Source organism: Thrips palmi, unplaced genomic scaffold, assembly GCF_012932325.1.
Source record: "Thrips palmi isolate BJ-2018 unplaced genomic scaffold, TpBJ-2018v1 HiC_scaffold_8, whole genome shotgun sequence".
Classification (NCBI taxonomy): domain Eukaryota; kingdom Metazoa; phylum Arthropoda; class Insecta; order Thysanoptera; family Thripidae; genus Thrips; species Thrips palmi.
The window spans coordinates 162,815-184,435 of record NW_023144635.1 but is presented as its reverse complement, the minus strand read 5'-3'; the positions used below and the strand labels follow the sequence as shown (position 1 = coordinate 184,435).

At 48.7% G+C, this 21,621-nt stretch overlaps 3 protein-coding genes across 3 annotated transcripts; 2 read left to right on the top strand and 1 right to left on the bottom strand.

The window, feature by feature from the left end:
• The first annotated feature begins 11 nt into the window (after nucleotides 1-11).
• LOC117653865 (10 kDa heat shock protein, mitochondrial) lies at nucleotides 12-1,364 on the top strand. The gene is made up of 4 exons (XM_034399840.1): nucleotides 12-28; nucleotides 201-344; nucleotides 658-840; nucleotides 926-1,364. Exons 2-4 carry the CDS (start codon nucleotides 342-344, stop codon nucleotides 1,067-1,069), a joined length of 330 nt encoding a protein of 109 aa, XP_034255731.1. The 5' UTR covers nucleotides 12-28; nucleotides 201-341; the 3' UTR covers nucleotides 1,070-1,364.
• A 3,121-nt stretch (nucleotides 1,365-4,485) lies between these two features.
• Nucleotides 4,486-10,420, bottom strand: LOC117653862 (telomere length regulation protein TEL2 homolog). The gene is made up of 10 exons (XM_034399833.1): nucleotides 10,220-10,420; nucleotides 9,496-9,575; nucleotides 9,292-9,413; nucleotides 8,915-9,185; nucleotides 8,722-8,836; nucleotides 8,400-8,643; nucleotides 8,077-8,291; nucleotides 7,847-7,998; nucleotides 7,621-7,761; nucleotides 4,486-7,373 (listed from the first exon to the last, which is right to left on the bottom strand). The coding sequence occupies exons 1-10, from the start codon at nucleotides 10,267-10,269 to the stop codon at nucleotides 4,663-4,665; spliced, it is 4,101 nt and encodes a 1,366-aa protein (XP_034255724.1). The 5' UTR covers nucleotides 10,270-10,420; the 3' UTR covers nucleotides 4,486-4,662.
• A 7,981-nt stretch (nucleotides 10,421-18,401) lies between these two features.
• On the top strand, nucleotides 18,402-20,782 carry LOC117653414 (helix-loop-helix protein 13). The gene is made up of 3 exons (XM_034399070.1): nucleotides 18,402-18,513; nucleotides 19,915-20,123; nucleotides 20,452-20,782. Exons 1-3 carry the CDS (start codon nucleotides 18,422-18,424, stop codon nucleotides 20,559-20,561), a joined length of 411 nt encoding a protein of 136 aa, XP_034254961.1. The 5' UTR covers nucleotides 18,402-18,421; the 3' UTR covers nucleotides 20,562-20,782.
• Nucleotides 20,783-21,621: the final 839 nt, after the last annotated feature.

The window sequence follows — 21,621 nt, the reverse complement described above, 5'->3', positions numbered from 1 at the left end:
AGTGGGAGGGGCTGCTTCAGTTTTAAAAGTAAACTCGTTTGGCTTGATTTGTTGAAAAAGATGACGTTTAACTCTTCATGACAAATTTGGAAAACCCTAAACTTGGGAGTGTGACTGCACGAGCGAGTTTATTAGTCCTTCAGAAACGTCCTCATTTATTAGTTTTTGAACAGTGTAGAAGTTCGGTGTCTTCTTTCCAGATAGTCAACGTCCTCGTGGTTGAACTTCAGTCTGCTGCCGGCTGAGATCAGTGAACGTTATCTTTCTGGCACCCTCTCTACGTGGGGTGGAAGTCAGTCGTTCAGAGTCTGAAGAAGAGCTAGTCATACAATAAGTCGAAAATGGTAAGGCTCTTACGAGATTATTCCAATGGTCATTGCATCATTCATCATTTCAATGACGACCGCCCATGCACTCCTAACCATCAACCTTGGCTTGGCCCATCATGGCAATGAATGAAAGCTTTCCCTTTTGGATTGACTATTGTCACATCTCTTTGATCCACCTACATGCCCGAGTGTCCAGTTTTATTCATGATCCGCGTATCTATTTCTTTTAATCGTGATCTATAGTGGTTCTCCTTCGATGTACTCCAACGTGCAAACTTTATCTAATCGACTCAAGTTTCTCATTTTGAATTTTGTCCATCTGTTCCAGTCTGCAGCAGCTCAAACAGTTTTAGCATCAGCCAAACGGTTGGTCCCTCTCTTCGATAGGGTTCTTATCCAGAGAGCTGAGGCAGTTACCAAAACGAAGGGTGGCATTGTAATCCCTGAAAAAGCTCAAGGCAAGGTTCTCACTGGAAAAGTGATCGCTGTTGGACCTGGCAGCAGGAACAGTGTAAGTAATCTTTATTTGCCTCAGAAAAAAAAAGTAGGCATTTATTCGTTTCTATTCCTGGTTTTAACTTGAGTTGTGTTTACAGGAAGGACAGCATGTCCCCATCTCTGTTAAAGTAGGAGACCAAGTTTTACTTCCTGAATATGGTGGCACCAAGGTGGAATTAGAAGAAAACAAAGAATTCCACTTATTCAGAGAATCAGATATCCTTGCCAAGATTGAATCCTGAAGATACATTTACCCATGTGCTAATTCCTGATCACAAGTGCATCTCATTGTAGTTTTAAATTCAGTGTGGCCAGTATGTTCCCAAGACATTATTCAGTTGGTGGTCATGCAGGTCGGACAGTGGCATTTTATGTTGTGATGTGTATCTGATGGATGTGTTAGATTAGTTCAAAAGAATAGTGTCTCATGGTGTCCTTTATGTGGATATTGATATGGCAGGAGATTGTGTGGGAAAATTGGCTTTACTCCGTTACGTTGTTCAAATACTATGTCTAATAAAATGTTCATTTAGATAACTTCTTGATTGATGTCACCCAGTATAAATGATTTTAAGACATTTATTCTCTGCAGAATACAATGTGACACAATGCCTAAATGGTTCATAACAAGTTAAAATTAGGTACCCTAATGAACAGTTATACTAATCAAATGGCAAGTCACAATACCATCAGACGCAGGACTCAAGCCGGCAGCACCACTGTGAAAGTACACTACAGTCATACCTAGTTTGCAGACCTTAAAGTAAAACAAGACCAGCACCCAAATCCCTTGGTATGAGCATTATCAAATTTTAACATTCATTACAATTAAATATATCTCCAAGTAATATAACATAATTGATATACTTAATCTAAGTAACAAAAATAGACAACAGTTGCGATACTTTTGTTAAGAATCGAATATCATTCATATGCCATAACTAATTAACACAACTGCCACTTTCCCACTAATGGCAAAGAATACTGAAAACAACCTATGAATTAAGCAACAATCCTGCTCACATTATTGCATGCACAATACCTTGGCAATTGAAACTGAGTTTGTAAGGGTTGATTATTGGACTTCCCTTTCCCCGGAGCTAAAAGAAATTCCAAGATAAAAGTAACAAACTTTACTGAAATGATTCAAAATTGGTAATAATTTACTGTATGACATTACTGATAAACATATCACATTTTCATTTGTAAGTGCCTTAAAATGAGACATCATACAAAATTAGGCAGTTCAATGACTTCCATTTGGGTTAGCGCGCAAATCTCATTGACCCATCATTTCAATTATAAATGGAATTGACAGTATTGTCCGATAAAAATTTGTGAGAGTACCCTTATCTATGTACATAAAACAATTACTTTCATACAAGAAGAAAAAAATTGAACAAAAAATTCAGCTTTCCTTTTTTTACAAAATAAACATACATTAAAAGATAAGCAATTACAAATAGCTGCACAATTACTTACATTGAATTAGGACTATTTTAACACAATGTGGCAAATAAACTAAGATATGTGGTAACAAAGTTCCTTTTAAGAGGCACAAAAAAGGTTAGAGGGTTGAGCTGTCAGTTCCTGTAGCCCCTCATTACTATAGAATATTCATTAGCCCAAAGTTTAAAAATAAATGCACAAGTTAGAAAAAAGACGCAGCATTTTGACAGTCACAATCATAGTAGAAAATATCTGTAACCCTGGTTTGATAAAAAATCATGAATTAAATTAAGTATTAAGCAGTTTGCAATTTTGCTGATTTTGGATCTGGACAGGGAGATGTTCACTCTTGCAATCAAAAGAACAAATGAACAAACGAACTATGAACTTGGATTGAATATAATTTTGAGTCCATAGTTGACTCAATATACAAATATGTATTTCAGCTGGGCACCATGGCCTCAGAATCTTATTTGTGCTCTCAAGGAAAGTGTCAAACATTCCCCTGCAATTTTGATGAAACTATTAAGTGTGCTGTCTTAACTTAATAAACACAAAGTTTTACCTTGAGCCCATGGTTAACAACAAAACTGAAGCATAACACAATTTACTAATGTAATAAGAGAACAAAGAATTCCCATTGCGAACCATCAATCAATATTACATTGTACAGGGTAGTACAGAAATAATTGGAAGGTTCAGCATTGGTCCCAAAAGAGCTGGGAACTGGATGAGCGGTGCACTAAATACATGGTGCCACACCTCCAGATGGGAAGACAATTCAACAAGAAACCTACAAACCTTCATGGAAGGCAGGTAAAATAGGGAATTCTTGTCAGAAACACTCTAAAGCCCATATGACACTCACTAAACAAATTATGCTTCACTATAGCCAACATTCAGACACTTTCTACACTGTTTAAAGATGTAGGAAGACTACATCAATCACTTTAAACTCTTGATAAAAACTGGTTGAACCAATGTATAGAAGAATAAGCCATAAAAGATTGATCATTTTACAGGCAATAAACATTCAACACTTGCATTAGCTTAAAAATCTACGTCTCAAGGATCCTGCTGTTCACACTTATTTACAATATATCTACAGAGGTTTGAATCAGTGTGTGATATGACTATGTATGACCATGACCATCTCCATATGTATGCAAAATTCATAAGTTAAAATTAATAATTTAAGTTGATTGAAACAAAAGAGTCTGTATGGTTTGGCCTTGAAGTATTATAAAAACTAATAGGGAAAGAATTTTTTTTTAAAATCATCATGTTGATTGAGCATTTCCAAAAGAAGATAATAAATTGTATCACAAGTGGCAATTAACAAATGAGGTTTCAAGGAGTTCCTAGAAATAGAAACATTCAGTTCAAAATAGCTTCTGGAAGTGAGCTGAGTGGTAAACAGTTTTTCACTTGAAAGCAGCAGGGAAGAAACCCGGGTTGGCAGACATTAGATTGGGCTGCATCATTCCCAGAGGTGCTGCACTCTGTTGCATCTGCATGGCCGGCATACCCGGCATACCCGGCATGCTGGGCATGCCCTGCAGTCCCGCCAGGCCAGGCAGGCCAGGCATGCTTGGCCCGGCCGCTGCCACGGGGGAGGGGGGCACCCCGCCCATAAGGCCACCCATCATGGGCATGCTGGGCTGGCTAGGGGGCATCGTGTTCATCAGCGAGCCCAAACCTGGCGACAAACAAAAATGCAATCATTATCAAAAATATGCGAATTTTCTGGAATACAAAATGCACTCTGCAGGAAATAACAAGCGAAAATTACCTTGTCTCCCAAGAGGTGATGTCGGACTATTGGTAGCCAATTGGTTCATGGATGGTCCAGTCCCACTCTTGTTACGGCTGCCAGAAACTGACAGATTGTCTACATCAATATTCAGCCCAGCATTTGTCCATGTGCTCCCAAGCTGCAATTTAACGACAATTAACTTCCGGTCCTATAAATGCTGAAGTTCCAGAACAATAATGGGAGGTACGATTTGTACTACCTGCAGTGGGGATGTTGCCTGGTTGACATTGGTAGAGATTTGCATAGGATTTTGAGAACTTAGAGGTGTCAAAGGAGTAGCATTTAGGAAACCAACAGCAGGACCACCTACAACAAAATAAAACAATCCGACCACTGAAAAAGCCGCACCATCAAGAGTTTAATTTTCAAGCATTGAAAATTCAGAAAAGAGGATGGATGAAACAAAATTCATATTTTAAGAATATAAGAAAATTTATTCTAAAAACAGATTGTACAAAGAGATTTCTAACCGTACTGACAAAGAGTCTGAGCTTTAGAACAAAAGTTAGTTTTAACTTACAACTGCCTACAATTATAAAGTCTCCAGAAAAACACAAACAAATTCCACTATTAAGAAAGGGCCACATCAAGCAAAGCTCCAATTTTGGCACCAAGCTCCCTGCATTTTGAATTAGTGTCCTGAATGCCTAGAGGACCACAAGCAATACCTTGCAGCCAGGCCCTTGCTTCTACCAGGGCAGGACGTAAATCACTTTGTAATCGGGACTGAGGCACAGCAACTAAAACACTCATTACACATCCTATCACAGCCAAACGGATGCTAGCCTCTGGATGGTATCTGATGCTCCAGGCAAACTCTAGAAGTTCAGATCCCATTCGAGGAGCTGCAGGTGCATTTTGAGAGCATTGCATTAATACTGATAGTGATAAAATGAACCTTAAAAGGATTCCAGAGTTGTCATCAATTTCAATTTCATCATGGACTGTAAGGTAAATACTTCCATAGGAGTTTATCATGCCCCTTATCAGAGGAAAGAAAAATGATCCAGCGACAGAAGCAAATCTGGAAGTAAAACTTAAAGGCACTCTTGTACGGGATGCAATACGTCGTGTCTTTGAAGCAATTCTTTCATCAATCTGTTTCTTCCAGAGTTTCTGAGAAGAATCTGGTTCAAATGCAAACAATTGAGAGAATTCATCAAGCACCTCTTCAAATACACCTGAATGATTATTAAATGAGTTGGATACAGTCTTATCACTACTTATGCTTTCTTTCTTGACAGACACTGATGGAATTGAGGACAAGGACTGTGCTCCCTCAGTCAATATGTGAAGAATGAGCAATCTTTGGGCAATTGAATAAGTTCCTTTCTCCTTGTGAAATAGTTTGGCAAGATGCTCAGCACAAGAGGAGGGAAAGCAACACAACACTGCAATAGCCCCCTTTAACTGGAGATCACTAAAGTTTTCCAGAGGAAACCTTGGTTCCAGAGAAATTAATGCTTCAAGAATTAGAATGGCAAGTGATTCATCTTCTTGAGGCATTTGCTTTTGGACTAACTCCTCACATGAGCTAATACTGCCACACCAACGATCCATATCTTCTGTTTCATAGAGGCCCTCAAGCATGTCTCTTAAATACAGAGGTTTTTTACGGTCAGAGATAGGTTTATCATTTGACATATCGAAAGGCTCCAAATCATCATCACTGTCAAGCATTTCTGGAGTTTCAGCTCTGAAGGTATTATTATCTGAAATAGATTTTGGACAGGGCTCGCCACCAGAGCACTTCAGAGGAACCACTGCCGGTAAACCCTCATCTCGAGTCTTCTTACTCAACATTCCACAGTCCTCAGCAAGAGAAAGGAGAATAGCATTGCCATCATTTTCAAATTTTCTACTCTTTGGGAAATCTGTATTTAAATTCTTGACCATTTCCACCAATTTGAGACTATCAAGGTCCATGCCAGAGTAATCAAATTTCAACTCTGCTGAATCATCATTACCAATAAAGTATTTAGTGAGAATTTCTGCTGTTATCATACCAATAGCACGAATTTGTACAACAGGCGACTCCAGATGAATTTGAACACCCTTAAATAGATTTGTCAAAGGAATAGTGGACAGCTTTTCCCCATCACAGAAGTGGAAACTCAGAGAAAATAGAACCAGAGCTTGAGTTACATAAATGTGCTGCTCCATAGGTGTATGAATTAAAGCACTACGATCTCCCCACACTGAAAGAAGTCTTACCACCAGATCCTTCAGAATGGGTCTAAAATCTGGGAAGGCCTTCAAATAACTGGCCAAAGCACAGAGAACTCTAGTATCATTGTAGTCGGAATATTGCAGCAGAGGCAACTTTGAACATAATACATACTTCCAATCGGATGACTCCATTACAATTTTACCTAACACGTACTTGACTTCACATCCAAGGTCAAAGCATTCCCTCAAAATCACTTCACAAACTGATTCCACAGCTTGCTTATTCAAGCTGGTTAACAATGCTGGAACTACAGAGCGTACTTTAGCCAAGTCCATAGCACACCACTTTGTTATTGCTCGGATTAACATTGCAACACCGCTGTCATTGTTATGGGGTTTAAAATCAACTAGAATGCGATTCACAAGAATTGAAACAGGAACAATGCTGATTTGCCTCTCTGAATTGGCTATGTATGATAAACAGCAAGCAACATGATAACAAAGAGTTTTTGTAAACTTGACTGGTAAAATATTAACAGGGGTACTGCTTTTCATTACATTGGCGGCACGATTGGGTAGAGACACTAGCAACCTTACACACTCCTCCCACATTTCCCTTACAATATGCTGCTCTAGAGGATCTTCTATTGAGGATATATTAACACAACTCATCAAGGTGGCTGAAAACACAGCAGAACCTTGAACTAGATGAACTAACAGAGCTACAACAGCATGACACCTTCCAGACAGGGGCATGTTATGTAAAAAAATTGTCAGAGACTTTAAAGACTGAAAAAGCATAGCAGATGATGCTCCTTCAGGTGCTATTATTTGTGCAAAGTACTTGTCGAGAGCGCCACTTGAATCTAAAGGCCAGTCACTGCTTATTCTCGCAACGAGAACACCAATTAATTCCAGATAGCGTTTGTTCCAAGTTTCCTTCAAGACAATATTCTCTTCATCCAGACCCTCAAGCCGTTGGGTTGTGATGATGCCAGGGAGGTATTGACATATTTGTTGCAAGCAGTCTTCAGAGGGTCTATGAGGTAACTTCTTCAAGGCCAAGTCGTCAAGCAGGGTCACAATGGCACGGTCCAAACCAGACTCCCACTCTGTACAAGCGACAAACCTAACTTTGTTGGCTACTACTTCATAATAAAGATATCAAAAGAAACAAAAAAAAATGTGTTTCAGATATATCTTCATTTATAATAACATTGAAGAGAAAAAGATGTTTAGCATGCATAAGTGCATGTGCAGAAAAGCTTCACCCATCCCATCACAAGATCTCTCGCAGATTCACTAACTCACATACACACACGAACTTGCAAAACACAAAGCTAATAATAATTAACTCACCAGAACTAAATGCATCATCCAAGAGGTTGCTGTTGTTTTTGGTGTCAACACTGCCATTGTTCATACCACCACCAGTCGATAAGGATGAAAAGCTACTGGATAATCCACCTAACAGGTCAGAATTCAGCAAACCCATATCATCTGTTCAAAGAAAATCATAGATAATAGCAGAATTTATAAAGACAGATTGTAAAGGTGAAGAATACAATGCCTCAGCATTCCTTACTTGATGAGCTTATTATGTTTCCATTATTCAAGTTCTGGTTTTGTACAGGAGCATTGCCTGATGCTGCAAAAGCAGGAAGTGAGTTGCCTCCACTGTTCCCTGAGGTACTTGTAAAGGCTGAGCCGAAATCAGCAAACTCATCAGTTTCTCCCCTACAAAGAAATAAATTAAGGTTGAAGTGCTGTCAGTTAAGTATACTGAAAGAAATTTAGTAACAAAGTAAAACTTACTTCACTCGAGTAGTATCTGGAGCATTTGATTCATTACCAAATGCACTGGTGAAATCACCAAAATCAGCTGATTCACCAGGCAGTGAAACAGCTCCTCCCCGAGGGTTGAAGAAGTCATCTGATTGAGATGTGGCAGAAACATCTTTTCCAAAATCCGCAAAGAGATCAGACGCATTCTGAGATGAATTTGACTGTTTGATTGTATTTGAATTTGCCTTTAGAAGAATGAAGAAACTAGTTATTATCACTGTCCAATGTGTCACAAAGGGCACAGAAAAAGAAGACAATTGGAAAAACAAGTCAAGTGGCAGCAACAAACAAACCTTGGCGTACTGAGCAGCTGCTCCCAAGTCAACTTTCTTACTAGGCTGGGAAGACTTTTTGATAGGAGATGTGACAGATTTTGGACCCCTCTCAGAAGGAGTTGTTGGGGACGAGACAGCACTTCCAGAACCAATGCTGTCATTGTCTTTGTATTCTTTGCCACTTCCACTTCCACGTTCTCTGTCATAATTCCTAGACCTTGGATTGCTAATTTCTGGATCAGATTCATAACCTCCCTCATCACTAAAACAGAATGAAATGAGTAGTCATATGTTCTTTCAACAAACTATAAAGAGTAACTCAGCAGAATTCCAAATTTACCTGTGGTTGGATGACTTTTCTTCAAAGCCTTGAGTTCGCTCACTGCTGCCACCACCGCCCCACCCATCACCTGACTCTTCTCGTCTCCATCGAGGTTCCTCCCACCTATCACCTCCTGCATACATAAAAATAGTTCAAATTTAAAGTAATTTACAACCAAGATGATGCTATTCAAAGATTAAAACTGGCTTACCATAGCGACCCCCCATAGCTCCACTGGACATTCCCACATATTTGTCTTTATTCTTCTTAGCTTTCTTACGTTCTTCTCGTAAACGATCATCATCCTGAACAAAGTCCATCAGCTCTTTAACTTTGTGGCGGATATTAACACCTTGGTCTTTCCCCAAATCATCCACATAGGTATAATTCTCTAATGAGCGAAGATCATATACATGCTCTCTTGCAGCTGTTACTACCCTTTCAGATCCATTTTTCACAAGGTAGTTCAGAAGTAAAAGTGACTGAAAAAGGGAAAAAAAATAATTGACATAAATTTGAAAACCATTTTACTAAAATACACATTACCACATTCCCTTATTAACAGAAAACACAACAGAATGGACTCACCTTATAAGTTCTCCTCCAATTTTTCTTGTTATCCTGTAGCATTCTTTTCCAAAGCATCTGCATTACTTCTGGAAAGTGTTCGTATGTAAACGTAGCTTGAGCTATCTCTTGCATTAATGCTCCTGGAAGATTAAGGAAAAGGTTAATTTCCTTCTATAATTACGCACAAATAAAGTAAAAAAGCAATTAAGCTTTGGTAAATACCTGTGGGTCCCCACGCTTCATCATTTGTTGCTTCTCTTACTTTAGCTTCAATTTCAGTGTAATTCATTACTACATTCGTACTGGAAAAGTAAAAGAGGAAAGTTCAAACTCGGTACAAATTACCACTGATCGGAAATACATCTTCAAAAAGGTACGAATTGAGAACAAAAATAGCACAGCAAAAAGTAAAACTTGTTCCCCACAAGATTCTCATTTAGATTTTCCTTTCAATGAAATAGCCATGTTCAAAAATAAAATAAAAAAAGACAAATTTAACAGCACCTGTTGATATAACCTGACATTTTGACAGATACCTAACAGGTCAGATAGAAGAATAAAACAGTAAAAGGTGACAATGAGCCACACACATGGAAAAAGTAATACAAATTGAATGAAAAAGTTAAATTGAATCCATTGTACGGCCGTGAAATACGAAGGGAAATCAGGCCGTGTCAAAACTAATGCACTGTCAAGGCTATGACAACAAAAAGGCTGAGACAGATTGCAACCCTTTCAAGTGACATTTCTGATACCAATTGAAATAAGTACAAGGCCAACTATTTAATAATAAATCGAAACCGTACTTGGAGTAATTAGAAAACGGGTCAGAGGGTAACTCCTTTATTTCAATGAAAAGGTAAATAATAATTGCATCATAAGCCTAAACAGATCTCAAAAATAACATATAGGTTGGGCCTCGAATACCAAACGAAAGTGTACTTACACTTTATCCGCCAACTCCCGTACTCTCCACATATTCACGAAATTATTCATGGCCGTTTTGGTGGCGACTAAAACCTCTAAAAATTCTAAATGGACACCGATGCTCGGAGATTAAAAGTTACAAATGTTTCGCGTCGCAACGTCTCTCCCCATCAGCTGATAACAATTTCCAACATGGCCGCTTGACAGCTCCACGCCTTCTAGGAAACGCCGTTCCCACCTGCGGGAGTGGCGGGAATTTTGGACTGGGGCGTTCGGACAGCCTTCGGACCCGGTCCAGGTTTCAAACGACCAAAATTATTTCTGTGCGAGAGTGACAGTGAAAATCAAAAGGGGAAAAATTATGGGCAGCTTAATTTATTTCGGTAGCGGCAGCCCAGGCGTGCCCAGGCGTGCCCAGGCGCGGATCCAGGGTATTTCTAAGGAGGGGGTAGTGTAGCGATTCTTGCCTACTTACAGGGGCAAAGACGTGTAACCGTATCTAGAGGCCTTCATCCTCTACACTCCGAGGTGTAATGTGGGGCTCTAGAGAGAGGATAAAATGCGGGTATCTACACAGTTGTTGGATGAGGGATGGAGAGGTAGGAGCAGCGGGGGACGGGGGATCGCGGAGCGGAGCCCCGAGCCCGCCTTCGGTCCATCCACCGTTCCCACCACTACCGCGAGGTGCATGAATGGGAGCGCTCCTCTCCATATCCCTCACCAAACAACTGTATCTAGAAACTCGCATTCCCCCTCTCTATCTAGGTCAACAGCTTCCAACATTCATTGTACAAAATTTGACCACATTCCACATTCAGGTGGCAAAAACGCCTGTAAGTAGGCAACATGTGTGGCAAAAACGCCAGAAATCCTGCACATTCTTGCACATTCACACAATCATTGTACACAAAATTTTACAGTGGGTCACCCCTTGATCTAGGTCTATCTAGTTAGTACCCATGGAGGGGGTTACCCCATTACTCCCCCACCCCTTCGCAACAGCGTATTAAAAAAATTAAAGCTTGATGATACCTTTTCGTATCTTTCACTTTTCTGCGTTTAAAGATATCACCTGCTATGTATGAATACTGAGTGCAGTTGCGGGCGCTACTCAAACGCTACTGGGGATGCGTTTGGCGGGTGCATTGCCAAACATGCTTGCGGCGGGAAACAGCGTGACAAATCTATCGGCCCACGTGGCGTGCGCGTCGTCCGCGTGCGGCTGCGTGCGGCGCCCCGAGCTGCGCTTGGCACGCCACGCGCCCGGCCTGCCCGGCCCGCCCGGCCCCGTGCGGCCCCATTTCAATTGGCGGTCGCGTGCCGAGCAGTGCGGCCGCGTGCCCGACGGCCCGTGCTGCAAGCACTGCGAGCACTGCAAGGCTTGCCGTCGGCCGCACTCTCCAATTGTCCACGCCGCGCACGGGGTGGCTGCGGCGGGCTCTGCCTGCAGACTGATTCCGTTTTCGTCGCTCTGTCTCTCTCGCACCCGTAAGGAACGCCCCATGAGTGCGAGCGAGACAGAGCGAGATAAACTAAACGACTCACGGAATCAGTCTGCTGGAGAACGGGGCAGCGTGAGATGCACACGTGTGCAGCGCATCACGAACCGGCAAATTTTGCAGAGAAAATATAATTTTATTTGCATGTGGAAGATCGCTGGCGGCTGGAAGGAAATGGGGGATCTACTGGGCACACAGCACGCGGTGGACCGAACCTCAAGAGCCCCGCGTTTCGGGCGACTCGCCCCGAACAAGCGACGGTAGCGTCAACAAACGAAATCGGCTCGATTTTGGCGCATGAGTTCGCAAATGCGGCGTGGCTTGGGGCTTCCCTTTCACGACCATTCAGTCCGACGGGCGGCGGGGGACCGGGGGGACGGAGATCGGACGGAGACGTGACACGCTCGGCGGATACAAATAACACATCACTGCGTGTCACTGCCCACCCGCCGCTGTCTGATCCCATCTCCAGCACACAAACACACACATGCACCGGCGGTGACCGCGAGATCCCGTCAAACTACGTCAAACTTAGTTACCACGCCGCGCTCTCGGATGCTGAAGAGGGTGCGCGGGTCGGAGGGGGTGGGGTAGCGCGGAGGGGAGGGGAGGGGAGGGGAGGCCCGTGGCGGGTGGCCGCGACGATCGTTTATCGTCCGCAAGCACCTTCCCTCCCCTTGTCCGAGGCTGGTGCCTGTACTCGAGGGCCTCGAGGGTCATTGGGATGGCATGGCGCACGTGTGTGTGTGTGTGTGTGTGTGTGTGTGTGTGTGTGTGTGTGTGTGTGTGTGTGTGTGTGTGTGTGTGTGTGTGTGTGTGTGTGAGTGAGTGCCTGCGTGTGTGCTTTTGGACAAAGTCGCGAGCTGGAGCTGTGTGACAGAAAAAGGATGCGGCCCGCTGGACGGGCAGTTCACCTCCACGCAAACGGCCCTGGTCGATGCCTGAACCTGACTGAACAAGGCCGTAATCAATATCATGCAACCACAAACACGATTTAAATTTCCGTTTCAGCGTCGTTCGAAGTTACGCGCGGGGTTTGTCAGTGCGTCCCGGGGGGAGGGGGGGCACCTTCTTCGCGGGGGTCGTTCGGGCCGTTCGCAACCTCCAAAGCCGAACAGACGAACGGCGGAACGCGCGGCGCTACTCTGCCGCTACACTGCCGCTACACTGCCGCTACACTGCCGCTACACTGCCGCTACTCTGCCGCTACACTGCCGCTACACTGCCGCTACACTTCCGCTACACTGCCGCTACACTGCCGCTACACTGCCGCTACACTGCCGCTACACTGCCGCTACACTGCCGCTACACTGCCGCTACACTGCCGCTACACTGCCGCTACTGCCGCTACACTGCCGCTACACTGCCGCTACACTGCCGCTGCACTGCCGCTACTGCCGCTACACTGCCGCTACACTGCCGCTACACTGCCGCTACACTGCCGCGGCCACACCCATCATTTTATTCGCGCGACGACAAAGGCAGACAAAGGCCGGTCGCGTGGGCCAACAAACAATTCACACAGACCTGCGCCTCGCCCCGCCTCGCCCCGGGGAGGGAAGTGACGAGGCTAAGTAGAGCATATGACCGGCAACACATGAGGCGGAAAATCAGTGTTGGTTGGCGCTGGCTGGCGCTGGCGGGGTGGTGGCGGCGCGAGGGAGGGTGGGGCCGGCTGGTGGAGGCTGGGACGGGGGGTGGGGGAGCTGTGGGAACGGAGCGGCGGCGTGGCGGCGCCGAGCTTGTCGAATGACCGTGTCATCCGGTGGGTAAACACCCTCGCCACATCTTACCGCAAGATGCCCCCGCAACGCGCAAACCCGCGAACCGGGCCACGCGCATTGCCGCGCCGCGGTTCGCCTCACACGACGCCTCTCTTCCCCACGCATGCATGCACCCCGAACTGGGAGGCCGGCCCCTGCACTGGAACAGGAACAAGGTAGGCTAGACCAGGAATGGCCTTCTGCCGATCGAGGTCCGTGGTTTTCGAGTAAACAGGAGGCAAGGACAGAACGCCTCCTCCGATAGAAACTGATTCAAGACTTTTCAACATTTTACACATTTTGGTTTTTCCCTTTACAAGCAGGACGCCGTGAACTGAAAAATCCTTGTGTATAATGGTGCCTGATAGGACCCGCAGTTCTGGCACCTTTGGAGAGGTATCTTCTGGGTATGACTTAAATCACCGGAACATGCCCCAGACACCTTTCGAGAGGTTTCTTCTGGACAGTCGACGTGTCTCTGTGTCGCTGTGTCGCTACCTGTGAGGCTATGGCACGTCTTTGACGACTTCTACGAGCGTATTCCGAAAGCTCGTTCCTATTTTTATTTTTGTCCCCGCCGTTCCCTCCCTTCCCTGACCACACCCTCCGCACCCTCCACTCGGACGATTCACACAGAATTGGGCCACTTTGAATAAGCGTGTCAACGCGTGTGATATGAATAATTAGCGATACGGTTTCTATCCCGGCGCCGCCCTCCCCTCCCCTCCCCTCCCCTCGCCTCCCCTCCCCTCCCCTCGCCTCCCCTCCCCTCCCCCCGCGTGCTCGCGGGCCGCGGTTGCGCGCGACACGTAGACATTCAAACAAGAGGCCGGATTTGGATTTGGAGCGCTTAGCGGCCTACATCTTAATTTGAATCGCGCGCGCAGCTCTCCAAGCAGTGTGAGAGCCGGTGTGGAGTTAACCAGTACAAAACGTCACAAAAAATAATATAACAGAACTGCGCTAGTACTCGGTTTTCGACGAACCCCCGGGTGAAGCGTAGAATCCCTTGAGAATATTTCACCTCAGCATGAGGCACCTGGTTTGGTGGTGCGGGTCCGTGGGTTCGAATACCGCAGCAAACATTTGCTCAGCTTCTTTCCGCGTTTGTTGTACACCCCTTCGCCTTCCCCGTGCGGACGAGCGTGCAGCTCCCACGCGGGCCGGGCCGCCCTCTCCGCAAAACACACAAGCAAACACACACCGGGTAGGTGGTCCTGCCGGCCGGAGTCCGGAGTCTGGCCGCCGGAGGTGTTGCCGGAGGCGGAACAGGCGGAACACGACCATTGGCCAATGAATGGGTAAACGGCGCCGCGTCGTGGGGTCGGCGCTGGTCGGCGGCCGGCGCGAGGCTCGCGAGGCTCACTGGGGGATACGTGTTGACAGGGAGGGGTGGGGGAGCGCTGGGAACGCGGGGGTGCCTCTCGTCTGTGTGTATTCATTGTGGCCAATTGTCCGGTTTGTCAAAGGTTAAACTACCCCTCGCTCCCCTCCGCACCCCGCCGCTTTACATCTAATCGGCGATCGCGATGAAAACTTTCTCATTGCCGCACAGCCTGTGTAATGTCGCTATCTGTCTCTCTCGCACTCACGCGTGGACGCTCCATGAGTGCGAGAGAGACGGAGCGACGACGGCACTGTCAGGCCACTTCCCATGCGCCCGCGCGTCCGCCCAGTGCGTCGCGCTGCCCGGCGTTCAAGTCGCTGGCCGCTCCGCTGCCCCGCCTTCGAGGCGACGCCCCCGCCGACCCCCGCCCCCGCACGCCGCACGCCGCACGCGCGCGGAGGGCGCGCCGCTTCCCGTCGCGCGCCTCGGTCCAGGGGCGGATCCGGGGGAGGGGTTTTGGGGGTAGTTACCCTTTCCTGGGGTGCGAGACAGGCTTTCTGGGAGGTAGGCTAAAACGAGCTAAAAGCACTGCTTTGCCCGTGTAAGTCGGCAGAAGAAATACGAACATCCCCGACCTGTAAGTGTCGGGCAACAGGCGCGCGTACCCGTACCCAGGAGGTCACGCAGGTGACCTCTAGGTTTAATGCCTTTGGGAAGGGCATTAAAATTTTGCTTGAAATTCGTATACCATTTACGCCCTTCCCAAGGGCATAAAACGATTTATGCCCTTGGGAAGGGCGTAAAAGACTATTTATGCCCTAGAGGGCGTAATTTTTATGCCTTTGTTTTACCAGAGAAGCCGGCTCAGCCCAGGTGCGGGCGGGTGCTTGTCTTATTCCCACACCAGCATGATGAGCCTAATCGAGTTAGAGGGTGGGCCAGAGTAAAGCAAAAATATAAGGAAATCATTGCGATCGAAAACCTGCCGAAAATACGTTATACGTACTCTGAAGTAAGAAAGCTCCAGGATTGGCGGGATGCGAAGGGAATCCACTGTGACGAGGGGCTCACCAACTCTTGGTGGAGTAGAGATCCACTTTGGTGAGATGCGGATCAATACGCTGCTGAGTGAGGAGAGAGGAGTGAGGCCTCGCAAGGCGCACGGGCAGCGATTCGGAAGGGAGGCTCCATTGGGGGTTGCTGGGGCTGCGGGCGCGGGCGGGGCGGGCAGGGGCGGGCAGGGCGTTACGCGCAGACAGTGCCTGCGTCTGGCGTGAAGGGCCTGTCGGCGGCACGCTGCGGCCCACCCCGCGGCCCCCAGCCACGCCCAGCACCGGAGCACCACGAAGTGGACCTTCAGGTCCTACAGTGTGCTATGGTCGCAGCAAAAGAAGCTTTTGTGGCTGCCGCGAGCGATTCAGAAAATTGGTTTGTCGCTCTGTCTCACTCGCACTCTTACGGAGGAGTCCCATGAGTGCGAGAGAGACAGAGCGACGAACTTACTCTTCTGAATCGCTCAGCTGTTGCCAGTAACTTTGCGGCAACACTGCTCCCAAACTATTCAGCGTCGGTCAAGGCGCTCTCCCGAGGCGGGGCATAAGACAGAGGAGGGTCTTAAGGGTACCAGCCCGTCGCAGGAAGACCTCGACCAAAGGCAGGTTGGATGCAACGGCCGAAAGTAAACAAATTTCGAAACTGTCAGAAGTTTGTTGGCATTTTGACCAACATTGAGAAGCCGATGCTCCCAAGCTAAGTGCGGTTACGTTGTGAGATGACTTTGATACGAGTAGACAGTCGGTGTCGATTTTAACGGCGGATAAAATCTTCAACCTGATTTTCAAAAACCTTTCTCTCCTGTTTTCAAGTCTTGCTGCTAATTGGGTCGGAAGGTCTGCATAGGCCTAACAGCGCTGATGATGATGATGATGATGTGGGGTCGGGGCTGGGCTGGCCAAGGGTCTGGCCGGGCCCCGGGCCAAAGGGCGCGCGTTGCGGCGAGCCTGCAGTACCGGCAGTGCCATGGCAGTGCCTGCAAGCGACGTGAGGGCTGGTCGATACCGCCAGATACGCGGCGCCCCGCAGCAGCCAATGGCAGCCCGGCGCCGCGCAGCTCTGCCACGCCGCGGGCCAATGGCCGGCGCGCTCCGGTCCAGGCCGCGGCGAGGCCACGCCCACCGCCACCCTGGATAAAACGCGGCCACCCTCAAGGGAGCGGCTCAGTCCGCGAATCGCCAGCACGCCGTCGAGGACGCCGTCGAGGACGCCGTCGAGGACGCCGTCGAGGACGCCGTCAAGGACCATGACCTGATCGAGGACAGCCAGCATGAGGAACACTTCCTCAGTCACGTCCACGTTGTCCAGGGAGCTCGTGTTCCGGTTCCAGCAGCAGAACACGACCGTCACGGCCGCGGTGGTGAGCAGCAGCAGCAGCAGTGGGGGTCTCGGAGGCGGCGGCAGCAAGGGCGACAGTCGGTGCAGCAGCCCCCAGCCGTCGTCCACGTCGCGGGGCGTGCGCGTCGTCACCACGCACGCCGACTCGTCGTCCACGTCGCCCACGCCGTACCACTCCAGGCAAGTGCCAGCCGAGGCCGAGGCAGGCTCGTCTTGAAAATGGCACCGTTTTCCCAGCGTTCTTCGAAGTGGATCCTTGTGTTGGTTGCTACAGTGGCTGATCATTTTGTTTGCAGCACTGGCGGTGGTCCGTCGACGCGGACCCTGGGCTCGCACGCCCACCACGGCCACCACCATCATCATCACCATCAACACCTGTCCTCCTTCGTGGACGAGGACAGCGCCCTGGCGGGGCTGGAGCTGTCCGACGAGGAGCTGTCCGCCACACTGGCGCACGCCGTGGGCCCCATGGGGCACGGCGGGGCCTCGCACGCTTCGCACGGCTCGCTGGGGCTGGGCGGCGGCATGCCCGGCGCGCTGCCGTCGTGCGCCTACGCGACGCGCCTCATGGCCGGCACGGGCATGGTGCCGCACCACGGCGGAGGCTCGCCGGGGCCGCCGGGGCCGCACGGCCACCTCCAGGCCGCGGGGCCCTCGCAGCAGATGCACTTCCTCAACATGCAAGGTGAGGCCGAGGCCGGTCACCGAGACCTGCAGACTGACTCCGACAGTCGTTTTCATCGCTCTGTCTCGCTTGCACCTACGCGACGCCCCATGAGTGCGAGGGAGATAGAGCGACGAAAACGACTCTCGGAATCAGCCTGCAGCTCGCGCAGCTCGCGTAGGGTCAGTTGGGGTAATTATGGGACACGGGGTAAAAATGGGACAGCTGATCCTCAGTCAAGAATCGAGAGAACTTGTGCCGTAGCAAATGTTATTTTCTCAATAAAAACATCACATTTGGTATGTCATGCGTTCAAAAATGTCAAACCTTGACTAAGAATCAGCTGTCCCATTTTTACCCTGTGTTCCATAATTACCCCAACTGACCCTATTCGCGTCAACTGACGACTCGCTTTCTTCCAGACGACGGCGCGTGTGGCTCCGGGGGCGGCGAGGTGTGTGATGACGGCATGATGGGCTCGCCCCTGGGCGCCGGCATGGGCTCGCACCACGTTGGCGGGGTGCTTGGCCACGGCCACGGCCAGGGCCACCAGGGCCACGGGCCGCACTCGCCCTCCATGCCGCCCTACCGCGTGCAGCGCCACGCCGCCAACGTCCGGGAGCGGCGGCGCATGCAGAGGTCGGGTCCCGACAGACCGCCCGTCAAAATGTGAGCCAGGCTCAGTGTTGCCAATTCCCTGTCAAACTGTCAAACTCAGTTCAGGCTCAGTGTTGCCAACGTAGAGGTCACCAGGTCACTCTAGGTACGCCACAGTCGGTTCAGTCATAGATCCGCACAATTTTTTTATTGTCGATCAATCACTCTCGAAATCGCCCTGATGAGGCGATGGACTTCGAAGTTTTGCCATAAATCCGAGACTGAAAAAAAATGCAAGGGTGCGTCTAACAAAGTGAAGAAAATTCAGTCACGACCTTTTAACTTTCTCAGTGATCTGGTGACAAGTTGCATGCCATAATCTGGCAGCGCTGAGCTCAGCACACACTTGTCACCGTAGTTCATGGTGTCTTAGAATAAAATTAGCAGCATCCGACTGTTCTTTCAATGCGAAGAGTTGACGAGTTAGATACGTGTGCGTGTTGTCTTTTCTTTTCTGTGTTTACTCGTCGTATTAACATTTTGGAGGTTTGGTCAACATTTTGGTTCACTTGTATCTAGAACAATACGTAGAAACTAGTTCGTAGCCTCGATTATTTTTTTTTTCAAGTTTTGGAGTGATGCGGTGTAGCCAGTGTCAATTGTACATTATCGTGATTACCGACTAGAAATTAGTTTAGAATGGTTCCAATCATAAACGCTGGATTGTCGATTGGGCGACAAAATTTGAACCGACGATAAGGATTGCCTTTTGGAACTCGGCAATATGTGCCTGTCCAACGTGTTCGATTCACTTTTTCACGCTCGCTGTGTCTCAGCGAAGCAGCGCACAGTGGACCAGAAGACCGACGCGGGCGCCTAAACATATGACCCCACCAATGGATTCCTCGTTCGGAGAGCAGTCCATTGGTGGGGGGTCACACGTTAAGTTCGAGGCCTGTTTAGCTACTCTGGAGCTCAAAACGGGTCTTGAGTTTTGTTTGGCCCATGCGCCGGTATTCTGGCCCACTGTGCTGCGGCAGAACACGCGGCGCTCTCACTGCGAACTGGTGGAGTGCAGCTTAGTGCTCGGGGCCACCGAGATAAGGTACCTGCTGTTTGTACGGAAGATCTGTCATGTTGTGCAAGGCAAACGTGACTGTGCTGGGCCCGAAATGGCAGACGATAAATTGTGGTCCAGCGCGCCAGTGCGCCCGCAGACCGCAGGGTAGGCAACCCGGTGCGCAGGCCTGCGCGCGGCCGTGGCGGTGGGCTAACCTGAGATCTGCGGGCGGCATGGGGTTTATGTTCCGGTGCAGTCGACCGTCGATTCATGTCAAACTAAACCGGGGGAGCCGTAACAAAAATCGGTGTGGCCTGAGCCAGGCTGCAGCGACCCGGGATCCCGGAGGCCAGGCAGGCATGACGACTGCCTCGGCGCCTCGGCATCATGCTGACATTCCGGTTGGCTTTCAGCAGCATCAACTCTGCGTTCGACGAGCTGCGCGTGCACGTGCCCACGTTCCCCTACGAGAAGCGCCTGTCCAAGATCGACACGCTGCGCCTGGCCATCGCCTACATCGCGCTGCTGCGGGAGCTGCTGACCGCCGAGTGCGACCCGCTCACCTACGTGGAGCGCACCCTTCGCGGCGGCACGGACAGCCGTGCCGAGTGGAACACGAGCGGTGAGTGCACTGTAGGGCCCCGGACCGCGGGTTCCCGGGTCGCCAGGCTGAGGCCCGGGTCCGCCGGTAGAAGCGAGTACGTAGTGGGCCCGGGTTTGCGGGTATACCCGGAGACAGCCCAAATAACAGGCAACACGGCCAACGCGAGCGCTCTGCGTGTTGCCTATTGCCAGGGCGATAGCCAGTAGAGCCCTACATCTCCGAAGGGGTAATGGGTGCTCTAAATTACCCGCATACCCGGATACCCCGTTCTACCCGCGGGCTCCGCTTGTTTGCCGTCCCAAGACTGGTGAAGTCAAACAACTGTTTTTGTTGTGTGTACCTACAGATCTGACCGCTCGCCTATCGTGGATCAACTGGGAGAACCTCGGCGTGCATCCCAATAGGAGGAGCGTCCTCACCAGCCTAGCTCTATCCCCGGACAGTGTGACGACCTAAACGCCGGGCGGGGCGGCCACGCCTCGTCCACGCCCCGAGCCTCCCTCTGCACCCCGTCAACAAGTACAAAGCCAATGTTACCGCATCGAGGCAAAGCGTCCGCCGTGCACACGAGTGCACGTTTCAAACGCCTGTGCTGTTGTTATTGTAATTGTTATTTTTATTTGTTGAAAATTTTTGTTGGTTTCCTTTTGTAAATAAACTAACGTTTGTAAAATAAATAGATGTGTGTGTTTTTTTTAAAATCTTCTGGGGGGAAAATTGCATCTATGTCCTGCTGTTACTCGGGCTTGCTTACACCAGAACCAGAGAAACAATAAATTCCTCGCCTGCCCACACAAGACTTCGCAGGGCTCTACTAGTGGCCGGTGTTAGTCCAACAAAAAGGCCGGACCCTGCACTTTTTCCGCATGCAATGCCGCTTTGCACATCGATAGTTAGGGCCAAAAGAAACGTTTTGACCCGCAGACGCATTTTTTTTATCCCTTAGGAAAAAAGTTATGAAGGGTTAAATTTAACATGGCGCCTTACGGGAATGTCGGGTAGGCAACCCGCAGCGCACGGCGGTGGTTTCCACGTCGCGGCCGCGAGTTTTGGCCCAAATGTGGGACTTCCAGTTGGAATTTTCAAACCAAATTGTCAGGGTTGCTTAAGAAGGGTTCAAAGATCACGTTGCCGTCGAGCACTTGCCAAAATTGCGACTGAGGCCGATTCTGCGAGGTCTCAAAGTCCAAATTTCGGGAAATTTAACAAGATGGTGTTCAAAGCCGTCCAAATCCTTAACGGTGCGCAGAACGAGTTGCGTCTTCGGCGGGATCAATAAAGTGGAGGGTCCTGAACACGCTCCAGGTGGTCGATTTTTCAAATTTGACCTGGAGTTTGAGATAATCGATTTTTTTGGGGACATTGCAGCTCGGCCGGCGAGCCGCGGCGGTACCAGTTTAGCACGCACAGGGGTTTTTGACGATACATGTTGCAAAAATGAAGCGCGCTAGACTCTTTTCACGCAGTGCTCCGCAAACTATGCCACAATCACAACCAAATGCCAAATTTTGAACCA